The following is a 26277-nucleotide window of genomic DNA, read 5'->3' as shown; positions in this document are numbered from 1 at the left end:
CACAGAAGTTTTGAGGCATAGGGAACAATATTCGCAAAGCAACGAGGAAAAAGAAAATAATTCAGAAGTATTTTTGACACATAAAATATGAGAAGAAGAGTGAATACAGATGACACTGGAAAGTAATAAGCATGTGCATCATATCGTGGAAAGCTGCACATGTCATCCTAACAAAGTTGGAGTTTTTATTCCATTGGTGCTGAGAAGACATGGGTTGCAATGGAATGGTAAATGATTAGATCTGTATTAATCACTTAGGTTACTACCAGAAGAGAGATGAAGAGGAGCCAAGAAAGGAAAAGAATACTTTATTTAAGAAAGTTTTTTAAAAAGGCAGGATATGAGAACTTAAATAAGAACAGTGATTTCATGGAGAGAGAAAAGGCAGATGAGAAATACTTAGGGTGTAAGTTTGATAGAATTTAGTGAGTTCAGTTTTAAATACTTGCATTTGAGGAACCAATAGAATGTTTCAGTGAAGGCAGTTAGCTACACGTTTCTATATATGAAATTCAGGGAAAGGTCTGGAGTGAAGATATCTATGTGGAAGTTGGTGCTAGTTTAAACCACATGACTGATGTGATTACCTCTAGGGAAAGTATGTACAAAAGTGGACCAAGGATGAAACCCTTAGGAAAACATTTAGCATGCTTTCCTTAAGAGAATCCATTGAAGGCAAGCATTGAGCAATAATAGAGAAGAGAATTTTAAGCAGAATGTGGTTGATATGAAACACACACACACACACACACACACACACACAAATAGAATGTGAAAGAAAACTGAAAAGATAAGCATTAAACTTGGCAATCAGATTGTTGCTTTGTGACCTCTGAGAGCAGCTTCAGTGGAAAGCTAGGAGTTAAGAGATCACAATGGGTTGCAGTGAGGAATAAGAATAAGTACAGACTACTCTTTCAACTAGGATGAGAACAACAGGAGGAACACAGAGCTCGACCTCAAGAATAATTTCTTTTTCTTTTTTTTTTTTTTAAAGGATAAAAAGAACTTGACAGGGAAGGTTGACAAAAAGAGCCTGTAGAGAGGGAAATGAAAATACTGGACAGAGTGCAGTAATATGGAGCCAGGTCTCTTAATACAGCTTCTGAGCATCATCTTCTGGATGTCTCATGGACAAATCAAATACCAAAAGTGTAACAATGCACTCTGATCTCTTCCCTGTAACCTGGTCATATCAATACTGTTTTCTATTCCAGTAAACGGCACTACCATGTAACCTGGTGCTTCTGAAGCCCAGAACACCTTCACCTCTCCTCCTTCTTCACTCCCCACATGTAACCCACCACAATTTCTACACTTCAACACTTCTCAAATTGTCCATTTTCTCTACTTCCATCACAATTACCTTAGTTCAAGATATCATTATCTGTTATCTCTACATGTTCCAAACTACCATCACTGCGCCAGCCTCACCCTCCCTCCACTTTCAATTTAGTAGTTAGCGATCTTTCTACTGCTTAAATCTGATCATGTCACTCTGCTTAAAAATCTATCATCTATGTGACTTCACCCTGTGGCCATCTCTCTGGCCACTCTCTTCCTTTGTTCTCTCCACTCCAGGTCCATTGGCTTTGTCTCTTGGCATATCCCCCTCCCATCTTTGGGCTTAACTGCTCCTCATCCTTACAATCTTGCATTAAACATCACAGCACCAGAGAGGACGATGTTCTCCTGTTGTTACCTCTAGAGTTCCCTGTCTTTTTTCTTTAAGGCACAAGTCACAACTGGAATTCATTAATGACCTGTGCAATCACATAATTCTGCCTTTCCCACCAGATGGCAAACTTCTGGGGGATGAGGGGCTGCATGTGTCTTGTTTAATGCTACATTCTCCTGTGCCTGGAACATAGTAGACTCTTAATATAATTTCTTGAGTGAAAAGAATAAATGAATAAAAGGTTAAGCAGGAAAGGGAGTATTTCCTCCTGAGACTGAAGAAAATAAAGTAAGGAAAGGTACAGGTGCAGGTACGTTGAAAAGCAGTTACAGTGGCACTAAGACTAAGAAAGAAACGGACAGTTTAGAGAATTCACATCGTGTAGCCCCAATTTTCCGGCACTGACAGTACGCCAAGAGAGGAGGATAGTGCTTGCGTCAAGTATGGCCAAGCTGTAAAGTGACTGCTTAAAGGAAGAGGGAGAGGAAACAGGGCCTTGACCAAGAATCAGCAGAGGACTGTTTCTGTGATACTTGTGAGGGGACAATTCTACACAAATGTGGAAACCACAATACAAAAATCTACTTAATCAAATGAGTCAAAGGATGAATTTCTCTGGGAAAAGTCTAAATACTATCAACTTTATTCTTTCAAGAACATAATAGTGCCTGATTTGACTACTACAACTTTACCAGTAGACTTTATTGATGAGTGACTCATATTTATAGTTAATTTGACTCTTCAAAAATATCTAAGAAACCTGCCAACATTTTCTTCTGTCAAGTTGTTTTACGTAATCTTTTAACTGCACAGTTGATATATGAGGAAAGTTATATCTTTACAGATAGCATAAAGGCAAACAATCTGTTCTTTAGTTAAATACAGCAAATGTCTTATTGGTGGGATCCAAACTAATGTATTTTTGGTTCCTGAAGCCAGTAAGATATTAACTGCCACAAAAATCCTACCCAATCTGCAGTCACCCTTCACCGCCAGCACTATATCAGAGATGAAATCGATAGCTTTTGAATTATATAGCTTTTGCTGCTCAATAGTGGCTAACAGTGGTTACTTCCAGGAAATAGAGTAATTCTAGGCTCACCTCCCCACTTTCCCCCCAGATGATGCTACAGCTACAAGTGGGAAAGAGTTAAGAGCTTGTGCAAAGATAGCTTGCTGCATCATCATCATCGTCATCATCAAGTATAACAGCTTCGTCTGCCTTATTTCTCGGTATAACCTTTTCCACACCTAGAATTAGGCTCACCTAATTCCAGAATGCTTTCTAATTAGATGAGATCCTAGCACTATGTGGCAAATACAAAGAGTCTCAGTAGAATGACCGGGAATGGACTTCAGCTAGATTGTGGGGGAAAAAAAAATTCTACTCTTGCACTCTCCTTCAAAACAGATGTCTCAGATCCTTCCCTTATTTTCAGGATCCCTTATTATCTGGCTTGTCCCTGCCAAATGGTGCTTCTACTCCCCCAGACCCCAAGCCACTGCTGTCATTCTAGCTCTCCACTGTCAATGAATACCTACTGAGTCAGCCAAAAAATGTGTGCCTCCTAACTCAGGATTAGTATTTGCTTTTTTAAAAAGCCCCTTCAATGTGGAAAAATCCTTCAGTGAATTATTGTGGATATGCAGATATTCAGAGGTAGATTTTTAATGCTGGCATAGAAACAGGTTATAAAAAAAAGACAAAAACTATGTCACAAAAGGAAATGAGAGGACAGCTGGCCTTACTATTTACTTTTTTCCACCACATCGTTCCTAACCACAAATCTGATACTGGGCTTCATTAATCAGTTTACATCAAGAATCCTTAAAGGGTAGCTATATTAACCCCTGCCTGTAGGAGTTTTATTCCCTAGGAACCCAGCCCCATTCCCAAATCCATTCATGAAAAATCTCTCTCTCACAAAGAAAAGAATAAAAGAAGACCTTAGTCCACCTCTTTAGAAAAGCTGACAAACTCTGGCCTTAACTCTCAAAAACTGAGGCTAGGAGAGTAAATCTGCAGACCTTACTACTACATCTCACTCAACATGACAAAAGGAACCACCTAGTCATTAATGCCCATGAACCCGGACTCTGGAGGGGTTTTAGAAACCATGTGGTACAAACCTAGTTACAGATGAGGAGTATGAGACTCACAGGAGTACAGTGACTTATCCAAGGCCACATAAGTAATTAACAGCAGAATCTACTTCATTATTATTTCTACCACTCCACTGACTCTCTTTTTGCTTTGTTAATGCAGGAATGTAGTCACCATATATCCCTGCACATTTTTCCTGGATAATCTTAAATGGAAAGTAATTCTCATGAAACATATATGCAGAGATTTCCTTCCTATCTCCTAGAATTGCTTAAACATTTACTTTATAAGGTTTTAGTAAAATACCCTTCCATATTCATGTACTGACTTTACAAAGTTAATTTTAAGATCAGTAAATACAGATTATAAAATATAGGTTATGACAAATATTAAATTACTCAAGTCTCAATTTACTCTAGCTCGAAACAAGGTTTTCAGTTATGATAAGCTCTAATAATAATAATAATAATAATAATAATACAGGAAACCTAAAATCTCTTGAGTTTAGAGACTACTACTCTAACCTTTACCAAACAGTTCAACTACACAAATAAAATAAGTTTATCATACGTACTTAAAGCTCTAGAATGATCCGGATTCCTTATTCCCTTTGCTCGTAACCTCTGAAGAAGAACTGTTGAGGACAACTGTTTTACAAGATATACTGCCATGGAATAGTTCTGGAAAAAAAAAAGATGCAGAAAACAAACAACATATGTAAGTAAACAGTACATCTAATTTAATCCCACAGTGACAGGGAAAGAAAACTAACACTTGTTATACCACCTACTGTATGCCAAACACTATCTTAGGTGTTTTCATGAACAGTAACTCATTAATCCTAACCAAAAAGCTGCTGAGATGGTCAGAAACATACCTTGATGGATGAGGAAAGTAAAGTGTATAATGTAGAGAAGTAAAAGAACTTGCCCTAATTTTGCAATTTTCAAGTGATAAAGCCAGGTCTCTCATGCTTCTATATTACCTAACTCCCTATGCTTGAAGCTAATCAATTTAAAGCACTTACATAAAAGAACACAATTACAACTAAATATAAACCAATGCCAATAAGATGCCAAAGTCATCATGAGCCATAATTAGGAGGCTGTATATTTATGTATATATATAAAATAGTAGTTATTTAAAAAATTACAAGTTAGATTGGCTTCCTAACCTATACTTATTTAATCTTTCTCTATGCCTTTAAACTAGTTCTTGAAAAGACCTTACTTGGGCCATTATCACAACAAGCAGAGGGAATATTAAAGATTCTCAACGAGAAGCTGCTAGGTTGGCAAATGAACAGATGAATATCCATTACCAGCAGGGGGGCTACCCAGAGACTGAAGAAGAAAGGACAAAGGAAACAGTTAATCAACAGGACAAGGAAGAGTGAAAAGGATGTGACGGAATAAGAGGAAGAAAAAAGGGCTGAGGTTTATGAAGGGTAAGAGAGATCTAAATGAGAAGGGCCACTTCCCATTTGGTATGGGAATCAAGAGGAAGATCAAGAGATTTGGAAAGAAGCAAAAGAAAAAATAGTTACTGCCATCTTCTGTCTTATACTTACATACAGTTTTGAAGCACTCGATGTAAGACTACCTACTTCACTTAAACCTCACAGGAGGCCTATAAGGAATCAGTAGGATAAGCATTTTTCTAAGTGAAGGGCTGATGAAACTGAGGCACAAAAACCACTTTGCTCATGATCATGTATCTGCTTGGAGACAAAGCTGGCACTGGGAGCCAAGAGGAGAGACGCCAGGAGAATGGACCAGCGGAGTTCTCCACAGCTCTTGCCTTCGCACACTCTGACTGCTTTGACTCTCTTAACCTAGTCCAATGTACGTTTTGACTTTCAGTTCCTTTCAGCTTTAAAAATGCTTTTCCCCCTTTTGACAAGAGAAAAATATCCTGCAATACCCTCTGAAAGGTCAGTTTTTCATTTAGAGTTCATGTTCACATGTTACACAAGTTTTAAGAAATGAAGTGTCAAAGCTAATTTACTTTCATTTATAAATTTAACAATGAGGAAAAAGTAATGTTACTTTTTGGCTAATTTTAGAGCATATAACATATTAATTTAATATTAAACTAAAAGGTTTCTTTTAGGGGGAAAATTTTATTCACCTTTATTATTTAGTTAATGTTTCCAGTATGACAGAAACTAGAGAAATGCTAATTAACACTGTGAATTATGTACTGACAGCTTGAATCTTCAGAACTAGAAATTACCCTAAGGCTTTATATAAAATTTTGAAGAAAGATCAAGTAGAACCACAACTACAAATTCAGTGAGAAGGCATGCTCACTCCAGTTGAAACATGTAACCAAATAAGAAGAAGAAGAAAAAAAGCAAAAGCAATAGCAAAAAGAACATCCGGTATTAACAAATGCCACTTGTACTGATAATATGGAATTAAATCTTACATCACATGAAAGAGATTCAATAGTAAAACCCCTAAAAGGTAATAGTGGTATACTATCTCTTTTAGGTAGCTGCTACCTTGTTCTCAGTAACTCTTCAAAGTACTACCTACCTCCAACTATTGATATATATTGCATTGCACTGATGTTTTTGTCAAATGCTTTCTTTGAAAGTCTTCAAAACCGTCTCTCAAAATTCATAGGGCATTTTTTCCATAATTAAGATATAATCTACTTATTAAGTGCTTTTTATACCAGTATGTAAATAACTTCTCTACAATAAACATTTAAGAAATGCTAAATGCAGTGACTACCTGAGGCAGGATAAGACGTTACAAAAGAGTATCTTTACAGGTTGAATGAAAATTAGTGATTGAGAAATAACTAATAAATTGTCTTTTGGGCTTTGAAAAAGAGTAATTTTCTTTCAATGTTTTATCTCAAAAAAGGCCTCTAACATGTAGATTGGGAGTCTACACAAAGATCTTACCTTACCTGGAAGACCTTCAAATCACTGAATACTGTCTTTTTTCTGAGGCACGGAAGCCCTCCCATGGGGAGAGTACCCCGCTCCTCTGGTGCTGTGTGTGAACCAGCAACCTCCTCCCCTCCTGTCCCGCAGTTGCAGCCTGGTTCTCGGTTCACTGTGAAAACCCTGATGTCTACCATACTTCCTCAGTTGGCTATACTTTTCACACACGGAGAAAAAAACCAAACATTTCAACACCCCTTCAAAAATGGGGTCAAAAGGGGGAAACCGAAGATATACTAAAAGTGTAACATTAAAAAAGATTCAGAAAACCTAACGATATTATTAGGCAAAGGAAACAAATATGACCTTGGCAGATGTCAAAAAAATTGATAAAATTCAACATCTGTTTCTCACAAGGATATCTACTAAAAGAGGAATACAGGAATATATCACTGATGTAATAAGCTCTATTAGAAATTAATAATTATTATAATACTTAATGTTGTGACACTAGTAGTATTCTCATTAACATAAGGAACAAGTGAAGAAATGTCCACTAGCACATTATTTAACATTGTTTTGAAGGTTCTAGCCAGCACAAAAGAACAAGAACAAGAAAGTATGGCCTAAGTATTAGGATTATTTGTATAATGATACATCTCAAACTCAAACTACCTACCAAGAAGTAACAAGAAATCAACTAAAAAGTTACTGGAACCAATATATGAAATAACTGGCTTTTAAATAAGTTAACAATAAATAAGATTTGGGGGAGTAATGCAGGAGTAGAAGCCCTTCTGCGATTAGCTTTCCAACCTGTCCACTCTCCTTAAAGTCCCTGTTTATTCTATCACTCTCAGTAGACTTACGTCATAAACCTAAGTCATCCGATCGGAACCTGCTCATCTCTCCAGTATCAATCATATATACTCATCCAGTCCTTTTATTCTTCCATTAAAAAAAGAAGCTGTCCCTTCTAGCTATCCTGGATGCGGTTCACTATTGATTATCCTTTTTTCTCTTGTATATTTAATCTCTGCCTCTCAAAAGGGTACCTGCCATCATCTTTAATACACGTTAAAGACTCTCCCATTAAAATAAAAAATAACTCTCACACTTCTCTCCAGCCACACTTCTATAACTCACTACCTCTACTACCTTACCTCCACCTGGTCACCATCTGGCTTCTCCTCCCACCATCCACCAAAAAGAGCCCACGCCAAGTAAAGCTACTTTTGTGTTCCTGATCCAAAGGGTATTTTTTAGGCTTCACCATACTTGACTTCTCAACATCTGTGCAACACTGCTTACCACCTCCTTCCTTTCTGAAACTCTTCCCATGGCTTCTCACGCCACCTTCTACGGTTGGGCCTTTCTTACCTCTCCAGCCTCATGCTGTATATTTCCCTGTGCCTTTCCCCACGTTCTAGCCACAGTGGCTCCCTTTCAGTTCCCTGAAAACAGCTGCATTCATCCCTACCTGTACAGGGCTGTGGTGCAGTGGTTTTCTCTGAATCTTTTGTCTGATTCCTTCTACCTTTCTCTCAGCTCTTGGCCCAGTTAACTACTTTATCAAAGAAGCCCTGCCTCACCTCTGTCTAGTTCAAAATATCCTTTAGTACAGTCTAAAATCACCATACACCTCTCCCTTACAGTACTTAAGATAAATACACTCATATTTGTGTGTGTGACCACCTGACTCTTAGATCTCAGGCTCCAAGAGAGGAAGAATTTTTTTCCCTTGCTATGTATGATACTACAGTATAGTTCATTGCATACAGTAAGAATTCAAGAAATCTCAATTGAATTAGTGAATAGATACGAACTCATATCACAAAACTTAAGTAATTAAAAACATTCTGGCATTGTTCCAGGAAAAAAATGCTAGTATAAGAAATAATATTTTGAAAGTTCAGAAACACACCCAGGATAAATAAAAATCAGATATATAATAATGGCGGCTTCTGAATAAGCATTTATTTAGTGGTATTGGTATTAGTCAACAACTGAATGACTAAAAGAATGAAAGTACATTTTTATTTCATACTACACATAAATTTATGGATTACATATTTAAAGGTAAAACAAGAAACCTCTGAAGTCTAGAAGAAAATATAAATAAATACTATTTATGTCATCTTGGGAAGGGCCAACAGACTAAGCACTGATGGGGGGCCTAGGAGCAAGAGCAAAGACTATAAAGGAAACAAAACTGGCTCCATAATAATTTAAATCTTCTATACATTAAATAATTACATAAATAAAAATAAAAGGCAAATAAACTAGAAACAAGTATTTGCAACATGAGGTTTAATTTTAATATATTAAGAACTCATAAGTTAATAAGAAAAATATAGATATGAATATAATCTTAAAATAGAAATAATTGCAAACATAAAATGTTAAGTGTCAGTAATAATAAAAGGAATACTAATTAGAGCAATGGGGTGCCATTATTTACCTATTAAAATTGATAAAGATATTTTAAAAAAAATGCAGTGCTGACAGGGTAGGAGTCAATAGGCACGTGAATCAACACTGAAAGTCAGAGAATAAATCTGTACAATACATCTTTTGTAAGGTAAGCCACCAATGTACACAATATGCTCTTTGACTTTGTAATTCCATTCTAGGAATTTAAGTAAATTATCACATCCCTATGAAAACTACAGATACTAGTATGGTCTTCAAAATGTTCTTTGAAATAGTAATGAAGTAATCAAAAAAATAAATCAATTTAGTACCAAACAATAGGAATTAGACTAAATTACAGCGCACTCATACTGGAATATCATGTAGCCATCTAAAATCATGCAGATGAATATGTAATGACATAGGAAGACACCTATGATAAACTGCTGAGTGAAAGAACAGGTTATAAAACACTGGAACTTCACAATCCTATTTTTAAAATGGGAACATGTTGAAAATTCATTATGAGACAAAAATAAATCCCTTTGCAACTCATTTTACAACATGATTTACATATAAGCTCAGGTAGCCATGGAGATTAACCCATCGTAATATAAAAACTTGGTATAAAAAAAAATTACTTACTCTTCCAATTTCTGCAGTCCAAGAAACAACAATGGTGTTTGGTACTGTTGTGGACAATCGGACAAGTGAGGTGATATTAATTGGTCGGCTGGGTCGCTTTGGTTCCACACCATTTTTAGTAGGTGGAAGATAACCCTAAGAACAAGGTATAATTTATTTCTACTTACTATCTCTATAATCATTTCAACTTCCATTTTCAAAACCCCTACAAACTATGCACTAGAATATATAACTATTTCCATTAAAAAGCAGAGAAGCAAACATTTACAAGAATTGCCTGTGTTTCTCTAAACAACCTTATAGTTTCAATATACTAAACCTGAAAAAAATATTGGTGACAGATCTACACTTGATTTTAGCCAAAAGGCTAAGAAGCAAACAGTGACAGATCTTAAAAATCTCTAAAATTAAACAATCAGGATAAATTAATAAAAATCTCGAATAGGTATATGTATAAGGAATACTGGAAAGATGACTGATAACAGCCCCTCCTCTCACCCACAGCATTCTTCCATTCTACCACAGGCTTTCAGATGTACATGAATATAGTTGAGGTTTTATTCAAACAATTTCCTCTCCCCAAAATCCAGGGCAACATTAAAGTACCCAACTCCAAGTCCTAGATTTTGTCTCCACAGCTAATGTCACACCTGTTAACTGTACATAGTTGGTACAAGTGTTTCACTCAGTGAATATATATCCAAAATAGAGATGTTTTCTCAATAAAAAAACTATGATTAACAACAGCTGTGATGACTATTTAATATCTGTGTTGGCAGTACATTGAGAAAAAATAGCTCTTAGGACTTACTGGAAGGCTGCAAGGTTTTGTATTCACTTTCACACAAAGATTGGGTGGGAAGTGATCTTCTTGTGGACAACTGGTTTCTGATAAACAAAACCTAAACAATAAAGAACAAGTTTAATTTCCTTTATTAAAATGTGACTTCATATTAATATTTTTGCTCAATAGCTAATCTAAAAGATGGTCAAACCTAATTTAAAAACTATCAGACTAGACATTTCATATGATGATTAAGCATATTTAAACAGGTTTAAAGTAAATAATTCTGTCAATGTAGTTTCAGTGGTCATAACTATCCACTTGTAGTTGTCTGCATAATGTTTCCAATCATTTAAGCATGTTCTGAGGGGATGAAGGGGGAAAGTTTTATAGCTGAACAAATTTAAGTAATTCTGAACCAAAAAATAAAATTAAGTTTCCTTAATATAGAACTTCTCAGAGCTAGGCTAACATCCATTGTAACTTTTTAAGAGGGAGATATAATACACAGTATCTCCCAACTTTATTTGTGCCTGTGGAGTTTTTTGTTTGTCTTTTTATTTTTGGCAAAAGGTTCTAAGTCCATTCCCTGAACCTAATTCTATCCACTAATCAAGGCACTCCATTATTTCCTGAGAACCAAAGATGTTGAATAATAACATTAGTTATATTACCGTGTGACTCAGTGAGTTGAGCACCTGCCTGTGAACCAAAGGGTTGCGGGTTTGATTCCAGTCAGGGCACATGCCTGGGTTGCAGGCCACTGCCCTCAGCAACTGCACACTGATGTTTCTCTCTCTCTCTTTCTCCCTCCCTTCCCTCTCTAAAAATAAATAAATAAAATCTTTTAAAAAATTAGGTGAATTTTTAAAAATCTTTCAGGAATATTAACTTTTAAACTTTGGGTATATATGGTAGTCAACACTGTACCTTAACTGGACCTGCACTGTGAAGTCACATTTGGTCCCAGAAATATCCCTAGAAAGGACAGAATAAGAGCTACAATTATTTTTAAAATATGCACATGAAAGCTGATTCAAAGACACTGTTACTCCAGGTAGTTTTTCAAATGATCAGAAATACAACTGTTTTTAGGGTAACTAACATTATAATAGAAATTTCAATACTAATATTTGCATGACACTAATGCCCAATGTGCTATTTTTAAAAATCACTTATAGACAAGACTGGACTTAAAGGCCAAACTGCAAGTTACACTTGAAGAGAACTTACATCGAAGTACTGATCTGCTGCACTTGTTGTGGTGTCAATGCAAAAGCAAAACAGGTTTCTCGAAAGCGCTGACTGTTGTCTGATGCTAAAGAAAAAAGAATTATACTTTTAATTACCTTCAAATTCATCAATAAAGAACACAATAAAAATAAATAAATAACCAATCACATGCCTTTCATTAACTGAGATATATTCTAGAGTTTGGGTAACAAGGCAACTAAAGCACTAAAGAATAAGAAATGTGCCAGCTGTAGGAAAAGGCACAAAAATGGCTAACTCCAGAAAACACATCAGGACTCAGATTCAGAAAACATGTAATCAAAGAAATACTAATAAAAATAATCTAACTGTATAAAGTTGGCACCTAAAAAGTACACTTGTAAATAAAACATGCTGATATTAATTTTACTTAAAGTAGAACATAAACCCATCTAAAGATAAAGTACATGGTTTCTGAGCTAAGTAGCAAACATACGCACCTGGAGATCTGCTCAGGTAAGAAAACATTTAGTCTTTAATGCAAATTAAGAATTTCGTCATCTCCTAACTATACCATTCAAGTTTTATCTAATAAATATGATATACAGTTTCTCCTATGCTTAGATGACTTGACTTCAGAATCTGCTTATGGTCACTCACTATCTCAAAGATGGAAAGAGTTACAACAGAGGAAGGGACTAAAGAAAAGGGAGAGAGGGAAAGGCAGGTGGAGAGGGAGAAAAGAGCAAGAGAACAAGAACAGGTCAGTGTAGAGCAGGGATTCATACAGCATGCTGCTGTGAGAAACAACAGTTCTACTGGCGTTTAATACACATTATATATATGAAAAAAATCAGCAGTCAATATCCCTCTTGGTCACTAATATTTTCTCAGTGCTTGGCACAAGGAAGCACTGAATGACTGTTGACTGAAGAAAATAATATGAAAATTAAGAAAGAGCAGATTAAACTATTGAATCTGTACTTTTCCAGGGTAATTTTCTAGAACTAAAAGAAATAGCTTTAGGGATCCTAAAAGTTATTACCAAAGGAACTCCTGGCCTGTGGGCTACCTAAACCTGTGAAGAAAAAGTAGCTGAATTTGGCCAACTCTTGCTTAAAAACTGGGGTTGATCCTACTTGCAAGCAACCCTTCTTCTACAACTACCACCAAACTGTATTTGTAGTAAGTCACACTGAACAATCTGTACAAACGTTTAATTATGAGGGAAAAAATAGGAAAAAGCACTGCTGCTCTTTATCTCAATATACAATAGGAGTACCTGTTAAAGGACAGGTTTGTGTTTCTGCTCTCTGTGATGAGGGAAAGTTTTTCTCAAAGAATCTATCCCCACGAAACAGTTAGTAACCAGAAAATTATCTTAATTGTGAAGTATCAACCAGGCAAATGGCCAATTACCAAGGACCAGACAGTTTCCTGTGTCAGGCATAATCCAAGTAACTCCTTTGCTTCTTAGAGATTGTGTCTCTATAAAGATTAAATTTAGTCCAGTAAGTTTAGCCTAATTTAGCTTTCTGGCTCCATTCTACAACAGTGCTAAAATAACTCCCCAAGTACAAACATTCATATTACTCACTAGGCAAAATTTCAGATTCATTTTAGAATATATGCATACAGTGAATTTTCGACATGCACATGCAGATTTAGATAGAGAAGATACGACTAAAATAATGAGGCAGTTTCTTGTGCCATACGTAGAAACAAGTTTATTATTTAACAATTACCCCTATTTACAATACACATCCTCTCTTGTACACAAATTATAATGTTCAGTTATTACTATTTATCTGGAAAAGCATCTTTATGTACTATGTAGTTTTCAGGCTTAATTTCTGTTATGAACACCAGTGAAGAATTTATAAATTTGGGTCTTAGATAACAGAGTACCTAAAAACTTTAAGTGAATTAAGCTATCAATAATCCCTTTCAGAAAAATTCAAGCCAAATAGAATCATAGGATCTTCATACTCTTAGAAGTTATCCAAAACAGTGACTTCCAGTGTTGGGTGTATACACCTCAATGTAGTGTCTTGTGTACACACAGACACAGGTATGCAGGGAAAAATAACTACTTATAAAAAACCCAGGAGTTTTAAAAGTTGAGATTTTATATAAAAACCATATACTTCTACTTTTTAAAAAGATTTTATTTATTTTATTTTTTAGAGAAGGAAGGGAAGGAGGGAGGGAGAGTGAGAGAGAGAGAGAGAGAGAAACATTAATGTGTAGTTGCTGGGGGCCATGGCCTGCAACCTAGGCATGTGCCCTGACTGGGAATCCTGGGAATCGAACCTGCGATGCCTGGTTCGCAGCCCACGCTCAATCCACTGAGCTACGCCAGCCAGGGCTATGTTTGTGTTTTATAACATACAACATTAATAGTTTAATATATAACATATATAGTATATGCCAAGTTATTTTTCTGAGATGTCCATATGATCAAATTAGTTTGTAGACCATAGATCTAGAGTTAAATCTTATTTCAATCCTTCCACTCATACTTTCTTTGAATCCTTTTAGAGATGAGGAAGAGTGGCCATTACACCTTATCAGGCAGAAGATGGCTGGCGATGAATGTTTAATTGTAAGAAAGCTTGCCACCCTATAGAGAGCAGCAAAGTTTAGTGGAAACAGATGAGATCACATGGGCCTAGATTCCAAACTGGTTTTGCCACATATTTGCCATATGACCTTAGGTAGTTTCCCACTCTGAGTTTGTTTCCTTCAATATACAAACACACACATACACACAAACTCTAATTGGGTTATTTTGAAGAATATAAACACAGTAAGGTTTTTAAAACAATCAACAATTTCCTTTTCTGTCCCCTTTCCTCCTTATGCTGTTATATTGAATCAAAATACACAATGCTGTAATTTCCACCCATTGATGTCATACAGCATATCCAGCCATTTTTCAAATATTTCAGACAGCATTAATGTGCCCCCCACCCCACTGACTCTTCCCACTACATTTCAGGCAAGATTTCAGAATTACTCACTACCCTAGTAGTCTTTTTCCTCTATAGGCGAATCCCAGGTTGTCACAACCTAAAGTGGCAGCCAGAACTGGACACATTCTGTCATAGCATTATATTATTCCAAATATTTGCAGCCCCTCTATACTGGCCCACCCCCATGGGAGACCTCCAATGCCACTGATATTAGCCCTGCCCAGTGAAATGTGAGTGGAAGCACACTACTTCCAGGCAGAACTCTGTAAGAGCTACCCTTTGGTTTTACTATCTTTCTTTCCAGAATGATGTGACTCTGGAGTGAAGAGAACATGGAGCAGTCCCACAGCTACAACATAGCAAGAAATAAACCTTACTTGTTTGCCACTGAGATTTATGGTTGCTTATAAGCTGACTGATATATTATTCCTGCCAGGATGTGACTAGAACAGTCTTTTTTTATCAACAACAACCATTTAATATTGTTAATCTACATAACAATCATGAAGAAAAGGTATCTGTTCCTTTTATAGATTCAGAAATTGAGGTTTAAGTAGTAATGTAACTATCAAGCCTCATATAAGTAGAACCAGAACTGGAACTCAGATCTATACATCTTCAAAGCTCATGTTCTCCTCATAATGTAGATCTATTAGTTGCCCTAACAGGTGCTATACTTCTATAAATGCAGCCTATTGTTATACTGGATCAAAAAAAAGAAAGAAGAAAAGAATTACCCACTACCCCTTATCTTAACTGGTTATAATTTTTACATATTTCCTTCCAGTCATTTTTATATAAAATTATGTATACAATTTGAAAGCTTTCTCTTAAAAATTACCCTTGCCACAATTATATTCTTCAATTACCATCTCTATTGCTGTATTTTAATTATTACATTGTATTCTATGTACAGAGTATATGAAAATTTTTATTACTCCCTTGATCAGTCATTTAGGTTGTTTCTAACTTCTCATTATGTGAAACAACTCTGTGAACATCTTTGGACTTACAGACTTGTTTTGGGGAAGGGACAGCTAGTACTTATTATTGTCTCTGAATCAGTCCCAGATGTAGAATTTTGGGGTCAAAAAGTATAGAGATTTTTATGGTTCTTGACACATCAGAAGTGATTTTCAAATGGTTGCAACACTTGTAACATTTTAAATAAGGTTAGCAATTTATGCATCTACTAATTGTACCCTGCTCTGGCCTGCATTGGAGTTGTTGCTAATTTAAAAGGTGGATCTTCGTTACTCCTTAGTAGTTTAATTTGCATTAAGAACTTCCCTGTTTTTAGTTTCCTATTTAGTTGTTTAATCTTGTCTTACACTGATTTTTATATTTACATAAGGGTCTGATATATAAAAACACTGACCCTTGGAAATTTGCTGAGAATATTTCTCCCAGCCTGCTATATTTATTCATTCTGGCTACAATTTTGGATGATATAAAGGTTAAATTTTTATGTTGTCTAATCTATCAGTTGTCTTTGTAAATTCTAGTTGTTCCCTTTCTTAGGTTCAATCAACAAAAATTCAATTCTTTGGCCTGTTGTTTCTATGTAATTATGAATCCATCTGGGACTTATTTTAGTATATATCTTACAATCTAAAGTTCTGTTACTACAAATTGCATACAGTTATACGAACACATTATTTGTTAAATAATCCTTCCCTTCCCTATGGATATATGTGCTTCCTTTATAATATATTAAATTCTTATACTCAACGCAGTTTATTTCTGGGCTATTTTCCCAGTAATCTTTTTTATTCTGGTGCTAGCACTCTACTTTTTCACTGTATTAGCTTCATTATGTTTTCATATATTATAGCTAGGTTTCTCTCCCTATCTGTTCTTGTTTCAAAACTTTAACATGGACTCAAATATTTATTCATGTCCAACTTTCTGGTGTCTCTATGCCACACTGGAAGAAGAAGAGATGTCTTGGGCCACACATTAAATACACTGTGGCACGTAATCACAAAAATATCTGAGAATGTCTTAAGTAAATTTACGATTTTGTGTTGGGCTGCACTCCATGAAGCCCGCCAGCTGGACACCCCTGAGTAAACTTCTGAATCCTTTCGCTATGATTTTTAAAGTTCAATGGTATTTTGAGTAGAATTACAATAAACCTATGAATTATTTTGAACTGACACCTTTATATGTTTCAATTTCCCATCCTCAGGTACAGTACCTATGTCCATTTATTCGTTTCCTCAAGGTTTTGTCATTTTTATTACATAAATTAGTTATACAGTTCCCATTAAGATTATTCTCATGCCAAATATTAATAGAACAAAATGAATAAATATTCATATAACAGAGTACTCTGCAACCAAAAAAACACAGAAAAGTCAGTAACACCAAAAGCTGGTTTCTTTCTGAAGATCAATAAAATTGGTAAACCTCTAGGAAGACTACTAAGAAAAAGAAAAGACACAAATGACCAATATCCAGAGTAAGAGGAGACATCACTATAAATTCTATAGACAGTAAAAGCATATAAGAGAATATGGTGAACACCTACATGGCAACTTCTGACAGCTCAGAAAAAAATTTCTTGAAAATGTCCAGAGTATACTCAAGAAGAAAGAGATAACCTGAATAGTCCTGTATCTAGCAAAGAAATTGAATTAATACTTAAAAATCTTTCCTAAAAGAAAAATCTAGGTATAGGTATCTTAAGTCTACCAAATATTTAAGAAAAAAATAATACCAATTCTACATAAACTGAAGAATTGTATCAAACATTTAGGAAGAAGGTAATATAAATTCTAGATAAACTCTTTCAAAAAAAAATTAAAAAGGGAATGAATACCCAACTCATTCTATGAAGCCATTATTATTACTCAAGTACCAAAGTAAAACAAAGACATTATAAGAAAATGAAATGAGCATAAACATAAATATTCTTAACAAAACTTAAGCAAATCAAATCCAAATATATATATATATATATATATATATATATATATATAAGAGATCATAACCAAAGGAGCTTTATCTCAGGAATGTTGCTTTGACATTAAAGGCACTGGATAAATCTAAAAATGAAACACCATATTGGCATTTCAATAGATGTATAAAATGCATTTGACAATAATTCAATATCCATTCCTGATTTTAAAAATACTCTCAGCAAACCAGAAACAGAAGTCAACTTCCTCAACCCAATAAAGAAATTTATATGAAAAGTTTACAGCCAACATTGTATTTGAAAGTGAAAGACTAAAACTTTCCCTAAAAAATTAGGAACAATGCAATGATAGCCACTGTCATCATTTCTATTTAAGATTGAGCTTGAAATTCTCACCACTGTAACACGGAAAAAAATGAAAATCACCTGGATTAGAGAATAAGTAAAACTGTCTATCCACAAACAATATGATCAATGTAAAATGTCTGTTACAATCTCCAAAAGGTATTAGAAAAAGTTAATTTAGTGAGGTAAAGGTGATATACTGAAATCAGAAATTGACATTTGAACAACACATTTAACATAGCATCCCTCTAATCGAAATACTTAGGTAGGGATAAATCTGACAAAGTCGTGCAAGATGTGTGCAAATAAAAATTCTAATCACTCCAGAGAAATTAAGGATCCATACAAATGAAGAGACATACAGTGTTCATGGGTCAGAAGACTCAACGTTGTTAAAATATCAGTTCTTTCCAAACTGATCTATAGATTCAATGTAATTCAATCAAAATTCTAGCTGTCTTCTTCTAATAAAGAAATACACAAGGTGCTTCTAAAATTCATGTGGAAATGAAAAGCACCCAGAATAGCCAAAACAACTTCAAAAAAGAACGAAGCTGGAGGGCTAGCACTAATTGATTTTAAGACTTATTGTAAAGCTATATAATGAGTAAGACAGTATAGTGTTCCTGTCAAGATAGAAAACAGATCTATGGAGCAGAACAGAGTCCTGAAATGTACCTACATATACACAAACAACTGATTTTTGACAAAGGTGCAAAGTCAATTTAGTTAAAAAAAAAAACTATCTTTTTTTTTAAACTGAGGTTACACTGATTTATAACATTATGTAAGTTTCAGGTACACAGTCTTTGCAATGAATGGTGCTGTAAAAACTGGATATCTATATGCAAGAAAACAAATGTTTGCCTCAAAATAGAGTATAAGTGATAGATATTACGGAAAAGGATACAGCAGGAAGCTCCAGGAGTTAGTCGCTCCTGCAAAACAATTTAGCTGGGAAAACATATCAGAATCAATAAATTTAGAATTCTGGAACCTGATCAGATAGATACAGCAGCCTGGGGAGTACCTGATGAAATTTGCTGAGAGAACTGTGTGCCTGATCTAGGAACTGTCTGCCGCTCCTTAGCCATACTGTGGCTATGAAGACTGTGGCCCAAGTTCCTGGAGAGGCTGGCCTGTATGGACAGTAAGGACTTAGTCCTCCAAGATTTTGGAGTTGTGCATTTTGTTTGCTCTGGCAGTTCCCTGAGAGACCAGAGCAGATACTTCCCTTTGTTTCAAGACAGCATCAAGCTTTAGCAGCTTCCACAACAGCACGTATCAAAAGATTTGAAAGTAATTACACACTTTTGGGGGGATCCACACATTTAGAGAGATCTGTCAGGTCACAGAGGCTGACTAACGAGACAGTGGAAGAGAAACTTCACATACTACACCCAACAAGAAATAAACACTTTGCAAAAGTAGTGTGGAAAAAGTCACTACACAAATGGGCAGCTGCAGTCCCCAACAAGTAACAAATGCAATCCCTGAGGAGAAGGAAAAATCTGATTTCCAGAGTTAGCACAGTAAAATACTCAAAATAGCCAGTACTCAACAAAAAATTACAAGGATAGGCATAAAGGCCAAAAGAATACAAGTGCAAGCCCAGAAATAAACCCTCACGTCTATGGTCAATTGATTTGACAGGCATGCTAACACTATTCAGTGGGGAAAGAAGTCTCTTCAACAAATGGTGCTAGAAAAAAATGGATATCCACAGGCAAAAGAATGAAGTTAGACCTTTACCTTATATTATATACAAAAATTAACTCAAAATGGAACAAATGCTAAACTTAAGAGCTAAAATATGAAAATCTGAGAGGGAAACAATCTTCATGACTTTGTATTTTGCCAGGGTTTCTTTAATATGACACCTAAGGCACAGGCAAAAGAAAAAAAAACAGATAAACAAGGTGTCATTAAAATATTTGTGCATCAAAGGACACTAAAATGAGAGTAAAAGACAGCTCACAGAACAACCAAAAATATTTGAAATCATATATATGACAAGAGCTTAATAACTAGGAATGCCTATAACTAAACAAAAACAAACCCAATTAAAAAATGGCCAAGAAGTTGAATAGATATTTCTCTAAAGAACATATATAAAAGGACAACAAGCACATGAAAAGATACTCAGCACCATTAATGATTACAAAAATGCACATCAAAATCACATATCACATACATAAAACCAGATACCACTTCACACTGACTAGAATGGCTATAATTAAAAACAAAACAAAGTAAGTGTTAGTGAGCATATGGAGAAATTTTAACTCCTCCTCATACCTTGATGGTGGGAATATTAAAATGGTATAGAAGTTGTGGAAAACAATTGGACAGTTCCTCAAAAAGTTGAACATAGAATTATCATAAGACCAAGCAATTCCACTCTTATATATAGACTATCCCAAAGAGTTAAAAGCAGGGACTCAAACAGATACTTGCATGCCAATGCTCTTAACAGCTTTATTCGTGATAGCCAAAAGGTGCAAGAAACCCAAGTGTCCATCAACAGATGAATGGATAAACAAATGTATATCCATTCAATGGAATATATTTCTCAGCCATAAAAATAAAGATTTTTTAGGTTAACTTTTTTTGTTAAGATTTTATTTATTTATTTTTAGAGAGGGGGAGGGAGGGAGAGGAGAGAAACATCCTTGTGTAGTTGCCTCTCATGCACCCCGTACTGGGGGCCTGGCCCAGAACTCAGGCATGTGCCCTAGACTGGGAATCAAATGGGCAACTCTTTAGTTTGCAGGTGGGCACTCAATCCATTGAGCCATACCAGCCAGGGCAGGAATAAAGTTTTGATATGTGCTGAGGCATGAATAAACCTTGAAAAATTATACTAAAAAATAATATTACATTATACTAAGTATAGCATAGAATCATTATAATTTTATAGCATATAAAATAATTTTATAATAATTATTAAGTAATTGTCAAGTAATTTATAATGATTAATACTTATAATTATATAAGTATATAAATAATTTATAATATAAAAATTATAATAACATGCAATAGGGTAAATATTACATGATCCCACTTATATGAAATATCTAGAAAAGGCAAATTCATAGAGATACAAAGTAGGTTAGGTGTTACTACAGGTTGGAGGGGGGAAGGAGTAAGGTGTTACTGCATAATGGGTATGAAGTTATTGTTCGTGGTGATGTAAAACTTTTCAAAAAGAGCGGTTATGGTTGCACAGCATTGTGAGTGTAATTAGCACAGTGAACTGTACACCTAAAAATAGCAAATTTATTATATGTATTTTACCATAATAAAAAGATTAGTAAAATATAGACCTAAATGTAAAATCTAAAACTAAAGAAGTTTTAGGCGAACACATGGAAGAAAATCTTTGTGACCTTGGGTTAGGCAAAAATTTAAGTTATGATACCAAAAGCACAATCCACTTTTTAAATTGATAAACTGAACTTCATAAAAATTAGGAACTTACGCTCTTGAAAAGACATGGTTAAAGGAATGGGAAAAAAAGCCACAGAATGGGAGAAAAATTTACAAATCACATACTCATTAAAGGACTTGCAGCCAGAATGTATCAAAAACCCTCACAAGTCACTAACAAGAAAGCTAACGATTTAATAAAATTTAAAAATGGGCAAAAGATCTGAATGGATACCTCATCAAAAATAAATATATGAATGGCAAAAAAACACATTAAAAGATGTTCCACATCCTTGGTCTATGGGATATGCAAATTAAAACCACAATGAAGTGCATGCTTAATAGAATGTCTACAATTTTAAAAATGACAATACTAAGTATTGACAAGGATGCAGAGCAACTGGAAAGCTCATACACTGGTGGTGAAAATGTAAAGTGGCCCAACACTGTCAAAAACAGTTTAGCCGTTGTGTAAAAAGTTAAACCTGCATGTATTATATGACACTCCATTCCTAAGCAATTCACCCAAGGAAAACAATAAGTATATAACCATACAAAGGTGTGGGCCAAAATTTTCCTAGCAGTTTTCTTTTCAACAGCCAAAGTCTAGAAACAACCCATGTGTATCAACAGGTGAATGAATGAATGGTGTTACACTCACAAAATGAAGTACTACTTATCAATAAAAATAAAGTACTGATACACTGAACATAGATAAATCTTAGAATGTGTACCCTTAAGTAAAAGAAGCTAGATCTCCCTCCACCCCAGAGTATACTATACACTCCATGATTCCATTACATAAAATTCTAGAAAACGCAAAGTAACCTATAGTGACAGAAAGTACGCCCAATCTAGGGTTTGGGTGGGAATGGAAGGGGTAGCTGGGAGGGATTACTAACTTTGGGTAGTGATGGATATATTCACTGTTGTGATTGTGATAATGTCACACAGTCAACATGTATTAAATTACACACTTTAAATATGTGTAATTTATGGTATGTCAAGGATATTTCGACAAAGTTGTTTAAGAAAGTAGTGACTAAAGCAAAAAGGCAAAAAAAAAAAAAAAAAAGAGCAGAAGGGTTGAAGAAGAGAACCATGGAGAACTGGTACTTATATTTAAGGCTCAAGTGAAGGAAGAATTGGCTAAAAATTCAGAAAGCGAAGTAGGGGGAAATGGCACTCTTGGTACCAAGGGGAAAGAATTATTTCAAAGCCAGAGTGGACAGTATTAAGTGCTCAGAGGTCAACTAAGATATGAACTGAGAACTGGAAATGGCCAACGAGTCACAGTGATCTTAGCAGGACATATTTTAGTGGCGTGACAGGAGCAAAAGCCAGACTAAAATGACTTGCAGTGTGAATGGTGTGTTAGGTCATTGCTTGATTTTATTTAACACTAAAATATGACAGCTTTAATTGGTTTTCTATCTGCAATATCAAATTGCACAAAAAGTCTCAGATTTGTGAATTATTACCATACTATTTTGAATTATTGTAATCAATCTTGAAACCCTCCAAAATTTTATAGTGTAGAGTAATTTAAAATTTTACTAAGATAGGAGTTTTCTTATTGGCTGTTTTGAGGAAGCACGATGAGTGTACCTCAGCCTCTCAATGTGGCTTGAATTTTATACTTCTCAGCAGCTCTCATTGAGGGTAAAAACAGAAGTCACTCAGATTTTCACTTTATGTCCCAACAGAGAAAAGAGTAAATGTTCTAGTGGCTCATAATTAAGAATACACACAAAGGCCACACTTTAAAATGTTCTCTTGTGAATATTAAGGGCTTTTTGTGTAGATTTTCAACAACCATACCCTCATAAATATTAATTACTAATGTTTCATTTGTAAGAAAGAAAAGCATTTCCCACAATATGCAGGCCACAGTTATAACTCAAAATACACAAAATATGCAGAGAAAGTTAAGGTTTTTGAAATTTCCCTGTTTTTTTTTACATGTTGTCCCACAGAGAAATAAGTTAGACTTAAAAAGAGAAAGAGGAATCATGTTGCAATTTACATAAATTCAAAACACTGGACGGTAAAACCCAGATACGTAAAATAAACAAGGTTACTGAGATTCTGATGATAGAAACACTGAGCTAATCTAAGTGGCTGTACTTTCAACTGCTCTAAAAATATTCGCTATTCCACCTCACCAGCAGAAAGAAAAGCTAAAAATAGTCATCTTTCTGTTATAGAATATTTCTTGCTGTCTTGGGGAAAGTGAAACTGAAGTACCTATCTACAAATGTCAGCCTTAAAATCTTTAATGAGCTCTCTGCTTTATTCACACAAACAAAAACCTGGATAACTATGTAATTTTTTAAGACATAGGTGGAATGATAGTTTCATTGATTAGACTGCTAACAACCATTAAGACAGAAGGTTGTACCCTGGAAGGGTACCTAAGTTCGACCCCAAGTTCAGGGCACATACAAGAAGCAACCAGTGAACACGTAAGTAAGTAGAACAACAAATTTCTCTCTCTCTGTGTCTCTCCCCCCAGCCCCCGCAAAACAAAAAGATAGAAGGTTGAAAAAAATTTGTTTCCTCCACTAAAAGGCATATAGTGAATTATCAACAAATTTACACTGCTTTAATTACTTTACCTTTAAAAAATGGGAAGTTTTTAAAGCAAACAGTATTAGTGTCATAAGAACAGTCATAAAATATTAAAGGAAAAAAGGCAACATATAAACTTGATATATACTGCATAAGTACATTTGTGTATATATATGCATTCAAAGGTCAGTAAGAGTGAGCAAAAATTGATTTCTTTGTAACTACTTTTAAAATTCTTCACATTAAAAAACCACAGTATATCACACACATTAAATATACAGCTAGAATGTTCTATTGCTACATTGAGAATTTTCATGGCATCCAGTATTTTCCAATAAAACCTGAATAAAGTTTATGGGGCACAACAAAAGTTATACATGCATTTTTTCATTCAGATAGAACAAAAAATTACCAATACTCACAATTGTCACATGCAATATTATTAAACTGTAGCTCTATACAACCCTTTCATTTCCTTTTATCACACTTTAATTACATCATTAATTTACATTAATAAACTCAGTCTCAGTAAACTTGTCTATGCTTCTTTCATCTTTCTTCTCCAGAGTTTAACTCTACCTATCCTATTTGTCTGCATTTTATGGCTCAGTTTACTGAGTTAGTAGTTGGTCCCTTGATAGACTTAATCAAATGAACCTACATAGGCTCTTTGGAAACTTTAAAGCTAAAAGTATGGTAAATATTTTATCTGGCTCATCTATTCTATCACAGCTGGCAGGCTATCAGGCCATTTTAAGTCCAGTGGGGTTAAGAAACAGGACTGGGTCAAACCAAGCCAATCAGCTGTGAACCAAGTCTGATAATGTTTTAATGCAAAAATAGAAAAAGGAAGCTAACTGTAATTGGGAAGTTAGTTTTCCCTCTTTCTTTTGCAAAAATATCTTTTCATGTTTTTTTTCCTTGCTGCTAATATGCAACCATTCCAAATTAGGAAAAGAAATATAAAATTCTGCTACTTGATGATAGCAGCTAAAAAGCATTCTGATATATATCTTCCAGGCATTTTCCTATATATACATACATCTAAACATAACTACACATTGTTTTCCACAAAATTGTACTGAGTATCTTGTCACTTAAAAATGTATAATAATAAAAAAATCTTCCCATATTAATAGTATATCTTCATCACCATTTTAAGCAGTTACATGGCACAGGTGGCAAACACAAGGCCCAGAGGCCGAATCCGGCCCTCCAGCTTGTTTTATCCAGTCTGCACCTTGTCTCTACCTGGCGGCAATGCCGAGCTACTGCTTAACTAAATGTACTGCTTAACATGATGTGTACTGCTACACATCATGTAGATGTGGTATAATTTAACCAATCTCCTGCTGCTGGGCGTTGAAGTTATTTCCAACTTTTCCTTCCAAAACCAATGTTTTGATGAATCCTTTCCTCCCTCCCTAGGTGTGCATGTGTGTGTTTTTTCTATAATCTTTATTCCCTCAGGACATTCTCTTACAAAAGGAATGGGTGGGTCAAAAGATATACACATTATTAAACCTTTTGTACAAGTTGCCAAACTGTTTCCAGAAATGTTGTTCACTTGCATAAGTGGTATATGAGAGTTCTAGATTTCCTTGCCAACACTGGACAGCAGATAAAAAACGTCTTATTATCTTAAATTTCCATTTCTTTGACTACTTTATAAGTTGACTACTTTCCATACCCTTATTGGTTTTATGTTGTGAATCACTCTGCTTATTAGTCATCTCTTAATTTTTTCTTTTGATGTTTCAAAACTGAGAAATGATTACTACTTTTAATGAACTTGACCTACATAACAGTTTCTTTGGCAGAGGGTAGGTGAAAACCTCCTTGGAAAAGGCTCACAAGAAAAAGGGAGGAAAAAAAATCAAAAATAGTAAATCAACACACCCCTGGCAAGGAATTTTGTGGTAAAGGAAAAGAAAATGGAGGTATAACTGGAGGGAAATTAAGAGAAATGTAATTTGTTTTTAAAATGAGAAAAGTTAGCATGAACATGTATATTAATGGGAATCATCTAGTATAGACAAATAATTGATGATATAGAAGCGAAAGGGAAGAATTACTAAGCACTATCCATGAAATAAGCAAGTGAACGGGATCTAATGCACGAGTGTAAGAACTGGCCTTAGCCCCGAGACTCAAGAGTTCATCCAGGGTCACAGAAGAAAATGTATAAAGCACACTGTCCGAGATGCAGATAGGTGAGTATAGGTGCTTTTGATGGTGAGAACTTTTAGAAGTTAAGTTTTTTTTTAAGAGTAATTTTTTTTAAAGATTCTATTTATTTT

At 35.0% G+C, this 26277-nt stretch overlaps 1 protein-coding gene across 3 annotated transcripts in view; it reads right to left on the bottom strand.

Annotated features, from left to right (window-relative positions):
- PIAS1 (protein inhibitor of activated STAT 1) overlaps positions 1–26277 on the bottom strand; it is a 105273-nt gene that overhangs the window by 28341 nt on the left and 50655 nt on the right. For all 3 annotated transcript variants that reach the window (XM_028507736.2, XM_036009575.1, XM_036009584.1), the window contains exons 3-7: positions 11756–11840; positions 11453–11500; positions 10550–10640; positions 9739–9873; positions 4357–4462 (exon numbers count right to left, since the gene is read on the bottom strand). In XM_028507736.2, the coding sequence (XP_028363537.1) occupies positions 4357–4462; positions 9739–9873; positions 10550–10640; positions 11453–11500; positions 11756–11840 (465 nt within the window). The remainder of the gene's footprint in view (positions 1–4356; positions 4463–9738; positions 9874–10549; positions 10641–11452; positions 11501–11755; positions 11841–26277) is intronic.

Source organism: Phyllostomus discolor, chromosome 1 (assembly GCF_004126475.2).
Source record: "Phyllostomus discolor isolate MPI-MPIP mPhyDis1 chromosome 1, mPhyDis1.pri.v3, whole genome shotgun sequence".
Classification (NCBI taxonomy): domain Eukaryota; kingdom Metazoa; phylum Chordata; class Mammalia; order Chiroptera; family Phyllostomidae; genus Phyllostomus; species Phyllostomus discolor.
Note: the sequence above shows the minus strand (reverse complement) of the source record. Positions and strands in the feature narration are given on the sequence as shown.